This window comes from Cryptotermes secundus, unplaced genomic scaffold, assembly GCF_002891405.2.
Source record: "Cryptotermes secundus unplaced genomic scaffold, Csec_1.0 scaffold614, whole genome shotgun sequence".
Classification (NCBI taxonomy): domain Eukaryota; kingdom Metazoa; phylum Arthropoda; class Insecta; order Blattodea; family Kalotermitidae; genus Cryptotermes; species Cryptotermes secundus.
In genome coordinates this window covers 1,969,559-1,978,074 of record NW_019728501.1, presented here as the reverse complement: position 1 = coordinate 1,978,074, position 8,516 = coordinate 1,969,559, and the positions used below count along the sequence as shown (strand labels likewise).

The 8,516-nt window shown below is 37.4% G+C and overlaps 1 protein-coding gene across 3 annotated transcripts in view; it reads right to left on the bottom strand.

Moving 5' to 3' along the window:
- The window catches only part of LOC111865230 (sodium/nucleoside cotransporter 2), a 49,677-nt gene that overhangs the window by 15,514 nt on the left and 25,647 nt on the right, over positions 1-8,516 (bottom strand). For all 3 annotated transcript variants that reach the window (XR_004513106.1, XR_004513105.1, XM_023853117.2), the window contains 3 exons: positions 7,448-7,601; positions 4,205-4,399; positions 766-927 (listed from right to left, as the gene is read on the bottom strand). Coding sequence is in view for 1 of the 3 variants with exons in the window: in XM_023853117.2 (XP_023708885.1) it covers positions 766-927; positions 4,205-4,399; positions 7,448-7,601 (511 nt within the window). In the remaining 2 variants the exon portion in view is untranslated. The remainder of the gene's footprint in view (positions 1-765; positions 928-4,204; positions 4,400-7,447; positions 7,602-8,516) is intronic.

Here is an 8,516-nt window from a genome sequence, read left to right as displayed (position 1 = left end):
GGCGCATAAAGCTGACAACCTCACCGCCATCTGTGAGCCGATTGTCTAGAAAATGTGGGATCCTCAACATCTCACAACCCTGTGGGCCTCCACGGCCTGCTACAGGGATACCTTTACTTTTTACCTCTTAATACAAGTCTAAAGCATTACTGCTATACCAACCTGATCAATCAGTGATGTTTCAAATCAAAATGTGATATATGAAAGTAAAGTAGAGGTATCCCTGTAATTGGCCGTGGAGGCCCATAGGGTTGTGAGATGTTGAGGTTCCCACATTTGCTAGACAATTGGCTCATAGATGGTGGTAAGGTTGTCAGCCCTATGCGCTGGCTGCCCTTTACCCCCAAGAATATTCCTGGTACTCATTTCTGTTACAGGCTGAGTCGACCCCAGGGCCATACTGCGGCTGGAAGGCTTAGGTCAATTGAAAAAATCAAGTTACCTCATCAGGACTTGAACCCACGACCTGCCGGCTTGTAGCATAATGCCTCAACCAACTACGCTACTGCATGCCCCAAATGTGATATACCGGTATATAGTTATTCTTTTCTCCATACCCATCCCAATTTTCTTGATTTAATCAGTTTAATCACATTACTAACAATAGGCAAAAAGCACCAATTATAATGCTGCTCATAATGTAAGATTTGTAATTCTGTTATTAGTTCTTGTGTTTAATATCAGATATTCATCCCAGCCAAGACAAACCTTGCATTCTGCATTGGTGTTCATGTTGCAGTATACAAACAATAAAATACCTCTTACCATGCCAAGAAAAACACTTGCAGCAGCATTGACAGATTCACAGACAGTGGTTCCCATCAAGACTTGAATAAGCCAACCCAGCTTTATAACAACCCACTGCATGATACCATAATAATACAAAATCTGCACCACAAAGCTCAGGAAAAATATGGCTGACAGTGGCTGTAATGAAAGCAAACAAGATGTTAAACAGCTGATGAGATGACCTGTAAATGCATTATGAATAATGTAACTGGATGAATCTCAATTTAGATTCTAGTGACTGTTTCCATGTTACAGAGAAGGAGCTGATTCATGATTACATTCGGGGTGCTCATTAACAATTACCAGGAGAAATGGAGGCTTCCAAGCCAAGGGAAGCTCTTAAATAACAGTTTACATGTGCTGAATGTCAGGTTTTGTAAAAACTGAATGTTTGTGAGGAATAAGGATTTGGGTTTTCAATGGATTTTACCCTGAAAAATTACTGGGACAGCGATGAGGAGCTTATCTGGTTCACATCTAAAAATTATAAAACTGTTAGTAGTCTAGGTGACAACATAAACTGGGAATAAAAGAGTAATTGATTACACTGAATTAGAGAGTACAGGACATAGATAAATAATTATGCACACCTCTTTTCTAACACCATTCATTATTTCATGTATGTTTACATGACAAAACCTCATTACTTTCACTTTATGTTTAATCTGGTACCTGGTATAGCAGTGAGTAGAATTATCTAACATATATGTGGAAGAATTATGAAGAGAGGAAGACTTTATGAAGTAGTAGAAGTACACTAAGGAGAAAGAAAAATAATTTTTGTAATTTTGTAATTTTTGTAATTTTTGTGTTTTCTATGGTGCTGAAACATGCACATGAACCAAAACAAAATGCAGGGTGTTGAGATGAAACTGTGAGAAGCTGGACTGGAATATCAGTATGGGATCAACTTGCTCTATAAAAATACTATTTGCCAGCTTCTTACCAGTGCCCTGGGTTCAATCCTAGGGTAATCCATGTCAGATCTGTGGTGGAAAAAATGTCACTAGGGAAGGTTTTGCTTCAAATACCTCAATTTTCCCCTGCCAGTTATTATTGCACCAACACTCTATTCTCTCATCTTTTATCCAGGACTAGCACAATTGTTTCACTTGCAGTCTAGGCAACAAGAAACTCGATGCCACCACACCACAAGAATAAACAAAATGGTACTCATTTGTCTGTGCACATTTAATCTGTACAGAAGGTAATATGACACCCACTGCAAAAGAGATCAGATCACTAACAGAAGATATGGTACCTTCACTATATAATATAGTCACTGCCACAGATTGTGCCATGTCATGTTATACATTATATCCACAGTAAAAGAAGATGTAATAGATGTTCCCTGATTCAATGTAGATCTGTAGTTTATTCATAATACTACAGTATTGCAATTAATGGTACACGCTATTCCTAAGTCTAATGTATGTATTTTGTGGTCTACCTTATGCTGTGGTCACTTCCTTATAGTTCCATACTGTTTATAGTCAGACACACACTACAACCCAAATGATGATTTTGAAATATTATGGAAAATACTACTAACTTCCAGGAGAGTATGTAGCCAGTACTGATATTTTAGGATGATTTTAAGGTTCTGGTGAAAGTAAAGCAGTTTCGTGCCATAACAGCCCCAAATAATAGAGTGACAAAGATATATATGGTAGTTATGTTAAACCATCATCACAACAATGTATATTCACTTTCAAAGTTAAAAATTAAATCTTTATTTTGCTACATGTTTTGGTCACACAGGACCATCATCAGGCAATTAATATGAAATATGTCTAGTCATTGAATTGAACATTAAGAATGAGTATACGTTTGTTGTGGTGATAGTTTAACATAACTGCCATATATAAATGTATGTCTGGAACACACAACAGGATGCATACTATGAAGATAATACAGTGAAATCCTGGAAATTTCTGACAGTGGGTAAATCTATAAAAGCCAAAATGGCAAATGAATCATGAATATCAACAACATGATTCCAATCAGCCATGTAATTTTTAATTCTTCTTTCATTAGCTTCTTTGTTGTTACAATACATGAATCGAACTTGTGTAAATGAAAATATTATTTGGTTCATGCAGCATGCTCAGTGACTTCCAAGGTAGTCAAATCTTTACAGGATATGTTGTACAGACCAAGACTAGAGCAGTTCTGGCATATTATATGCTAAGGAAATGACATGTACCAAAAGTAGCTTTAGATATGGAAACAAATTCAGGATCCATGGGTATACCGATTTCATATGTGATACAAAATTACTTTCCTGTAGAGTGTAGAACAATAAGTGGCTAATCGAGTCTAATCCATGTAGAGATTCTCTTCAAATCTCAGTCTTGTTATTTCACATTCTTTGTCACTAACACATGAAAGATGAGCAACATCACTGAGCAGATCAGTTCAGTGGCACAGTACTTATCTTACAAGTATATATTGGAAGTACCCAGTTCAGATATGGTTATTCTGAATGGACTTTGTAATGTGTTTCTCTAGTCTTCACCACGAAATGTTGGAACAATGTGTTAAAATAAGCTATAACCATTTCCACATTGTACCCAAATTACTAATTAAGAAAAAAATAATAATTTCTGATTAAATGCTGTAATATCTGTAGTGGTACAATTGTTAAATAACTGAAAGAAACAGTTTGATTAGTTCTCATAACTTCTATACATACTGATTACCTCAGAATGCCCATAACTTCTGCAGATTCACTTGCAATAAAATTTATATTCTTCGTGAGATTACTGCTTTTCATTAAGTTAAACATACTCCATACAATTTTACATTCTTTGCTCTGAGTACATGTCCACTACTTCTATGTTTTACAAAATCAGTATTAGCTACTTATAAAAATCTACACTTTATACAACCCTGTAAAAACGGGGAAAACAATCATTGTTTATAATTTAACATTTTGAAGCACAATAGAACGACACCATTGCAAGTTGTAGCCCATAAGACCTGTGTTTATTTCATAAACTGGATGGGCTATACACTCTGTCATTTAATAAGATAATAGTCACTTCTATACATATTTTGCAGCCTGCTGGCTTTACCATTGTTATTACCGTAATTTTATCAACAAGTAAATTAAACTACAGATACCACTCTCCTCTGACTGTTGCATGTGGAAAGAGCCATGACAGTGATCAGAAAAACAATTATAATAATCGCATTACCAATACTATCACTGTTGCTATCGGTAAAGCCTAATTACAAATTCCAAGGGTTACCAGCTTTGTATTTTTTTTACAAGGATGTTACATGTGCACACTCGGTTAGGCATTTTAGTACATCGGTGTTTTATGTTATAAGACTACATTGTAACATACCTAATAAGAGTGAACCTACAAAAGTAACTAAATTTTAAGGTACAGAAACAAAATATACATACCTGAAATGCAAATATGCCTTTATCAATCAAATCACTGCCATAAACAAATCTTGCTCCCTCATTGCTATAACCAAGAAATATAGCTACTCTGTCACCAATACACTGAATGATGTTACGTCCAACAGACCAACGAATGGTAATCAGTCCAAGTAAAAACTGCACAGCTAAACCACTCAGAACTGGATGCCATTGTATCTGAAACACTACAGAGCTCAGCAAACCTGAAGACTTCATGTTAATTCTGAACTGCCATTCTGAACTGCCAGCACATCAATATTCTTGTTTACTACCAAAATACAAAAATAAGAAAATCATAATCAAGAAATACCTGATGATCATTAACATCTATACAGATTTAATCTCACTATGCATTGTATTTAAAAATAAACAACAATTTTTTTTAAACATGTTTCTTGGTATGTAAGTTTTGAGGTTTTCACGGCGATGACTATGAAGAAAGTCGTCTTCTGGGTTTAGGCGCTACTGCTACTGCATTCCAAGCCATTCAACTGCTCTGAAGATGGAGGCGATACGTTCCTCCGAAACGTCGACCAAAACGAAGAATACACGGCGCCTAAACCCAGAAGACGACTTTCTTCACGTTTCTTGGTAGTCTCATACTCTGTTTCAGCCTCAACATTGAAATATGCGGTGCAAAAGCAAATGTGCTCATATTCATCAATTATTTGCCAGTAAGCACCAACTCTTTGCCAGTGTGCATACTGGCTGAAAAAATGCACAGGTAATAAAAATATTTTAGTTCTAATCACTATGAAATAATGTTTAGTCACTAAGTGGAACTTCTATTCTCTATATCCAAGTAAATTCCACTCCAAAAGAGCAGCCAAAGCTGATGGGTAACTTTTGCCACTTTGTACCAATGCGAGCTGTACTTTTTCAAATCCACAATTTCGAGCCAGAAGACATAACAACATCAAGTTTTTCTTCGATCAGTAAACGTCTCCTTTGAGATTTCTCTTTGTCCATCACAGATTGCAAAGGACAATTTTATTACAATATTATGAATTACTGCATTACACTGCACTGAATTTTAAGGATATTTCATATAAACATTTCTATGGCATTTCTTCCATGAAAAACACTCTATGAAGATATCATATCAGAATAATTTTAGTTCAACTCTGTGTACCGAATTTTGGAAACCATACTTCACAACACTGCAAACTGTACTTTTATCTGTCACAAGGACAACTGCCCACAGTAAGCATCAGCACTATCAAGATGAAGCAGCAAACATGAGGTGATGAAGCAGTGTTCCAATGGCAAGCAGCGGACAGGCATGGGTGAACAAATATCTAGTAACCCAGCCTAATGATAAACTGAACTCCCTCTAGGTAACGAAATTGTCATGTAATTGAGTGTGACTATAGGTGGGGTTTGGACTGGTAATCGGATTTATTGCACACTTACACATACAACTTGTAACTACAAGTAACTAATTCACACACACTCTGCAATTCACTATAGCATATACAAAGTCTTCTTAGTCTGTTGTACTTCAATGGTTGTCACCTGGTAATGGCTTCCAAGGTGTAGCTTCCTCAGCTTCTGTGTTCACATCCTTACTGGCCAGCAACTGTCTCAAAAATCACTCATTGCTCCATCTGACTAACTCCCAGGCTGGCAGCCATCTCACACCAAACTCCTACTCTTCTCACTGCTGTCTCAAGACTCTTTCATAATTGCACATACTCCTTATTATATAGCCTTGGCACAGACTGCACAAAAACACTCCTCCCAGTAGTTCTTCTACTGTTGGATCATGTAGCTATCGCACAAACAACATGGAGAACACTGCTTCCCAGTTACTTCACTGTTGCATGTGACAAATCTGTTGCAGCCATTATCTATCAACAGCTGTTGTACAGCTGCTTATTTCATGGCCATTGCCTACCAACAGGTCTGGAGGCCAACACTGCCCTAACACTTAGACCCCATCATGGCTCAACCTGCTGTAAGAAGGAAATCTGAAACTTGTTTCAAGATCAAAAAGTTATATTTGCTAGGTCGGGGGACAAAGTTGCTTGCATCCGTGACATTCTTTAAGTCATACGTGTCCCCTGGGTAGTGCAAAATGAGCAACAAACCTGGCAAAGCTTCCCAAAAGAAAAGTGCAAACTTCTTCAAGATGCAAGAGGCAAGAAGCGAAATGGGTTAAATGATCCCAAGTGCAGCCATTGGAAACAAACCAACCAACATTTGCTAAGTCATCCAGAAACTAAGCTGCTGGTCAGGAATTTGATATAACAGAAAATATGGTATGAGACTGGAAGAGAAAAGAAGACTTGCTGAAGAAAAGGATCACATTTTTCAAAAGCCCACAACCAAAACATTTAATACAATTTTGGGGGGGGGGGGGAAAGGCAGAAGAAAATTTGTAACTAACTGCCCTATGAGAAAAGCAGAGAAATTTATTAATATTACAGGAATGAGATAACTCAGATAACAAATTTATTACATACAGATTAAAAAAAAAGGAAAACACTACTCAAACTCATACATTCAGTTCACTTACTAATTTTTGTATTTTGTAACAAACATTCTTTTTTTACTACTTAATAATTTTAATTTAAGTAAAGAAAAAAACATTCAAAACTTCAACTTGTGCACAAAAACATAGACAATGAAAATTGAACAATGATAACTCACTTGCCACTCCACACTGCCAATCAGCCTACCACACTTATGCCTTTCACCCAGTGCTACCGGCTGCCAGGTTAGGTGAGATTCTCATTGTAGGAAGTCAAAATGTTTGTACATATTGTCAAAAATGTATTTCTATGGCTTCAAAAACCCAGGCCATTTTGTCTCCCAAATAAAATCTATGGGACACAGGGACAGAGCTATGAAAAACTAATAAAACCAGGGCTGTCCAGGGAAAATCAGGATGAATGGGGCTCCTATCCATGAATCTTGCCTCCTTTATGACATATGCCCATTATTTTATATTATTTGCCTTCTGCCTCCATCTCTTCATTTCCAGCATTCCTTAATCACTTTCTGCATCTTCCAACCACCTCAGTCTGGACCATCTCATTTTTATTCTACCTTCTTGATTACTTTCAAACATTTTCTCAGCCACCCTTGTAACATCCAGTATACTCGCATGGGAGGCAGTCATTCACCCCCAAATTTGTACCATGGATGGTTACGCTTGCAGACACAATTCGTGACAGTATATAAATAAGAAAATAGCTTGCCATATTATTCTAATCAACATACCTGAGCACGGTATTTTGAGAATATAAATCCCAGACCCATGATCAAAACTGTCCCAAGACATGAAATAAGTCTTTCACTACTGCCAATGGTATCTACACCGAGATACACAACTATTGCAACAAATGGTAACAAGCATATCACAGCTTTCCTATACCTGAAACAAAGACAATGAACATACAAATATATAAATACTGTAAGTTGGATGGTCAGAGCATTTCTAGGCAACGACCTGTAAACAACCTTCAGTTGTGCAAGCGCACTTAGCACTTTTACATACCAGACGATGGGTGAAGTCCAAAATAAGCCAAAAGAAGTACAGTATACACCATCGTCAGAATCCTTTCAAGTCTATCTGAGTAACCGGTATGGACCCAGTATTTACCCTTCTTTTAGGAAATTGGAATACCTAAAAATCAGTTTGGCCAAAACCCTGAACCATATAACCTTTCTTATGAGTGCAAATCCCTAGGCATTATTCCCAAGGGCCTCTCAGTTAAGATGCCGTATAGTGGTCGGCGTTCTTTCAAGATTGCCCAACGGGCCAGTATGGCTCTCCTCAGAGATAGGATCCATGCTCATTGGAAGAATAAGTCTCCACAACTTCAGAAGATTCAACAACTAGAGAATTTTCTCAGGTCATCAATTAGTAGCTCAGACCAACAGCATGTCTTTACTGCTGTGGAAAGTTCATTTAGAAACATCTTCAATAAGCAAAAAGGAATCCATATTTACAAGTTCTCCATGCTCAAGAGTCGTCGTGACAAGGTCGGGTCTGACCCAGCTAGTGGTTCTAAAAAAATTGTTCTCAATCTCTCAGAGTACGCTCTTACAGACCACAAGGAGTCAGTCCATAGGAAGGGCTTGATTTTTTCCATAGTAAATCCACATTTCAACTTAGATATGGCATGTGCTGTTGAATCGGTGGTTACAAAACTCCCACACATTTTAGGAATGGAATTCAGATGGAAGGTCAGGTCTATGTTGCAGAAGTCCAAGTCACCCACCTCCAACATAAGCAAGAAGGAGTTGAAAGCTGTGAAGTCCCTGAGGCTCAACAAAGCTATCAGGA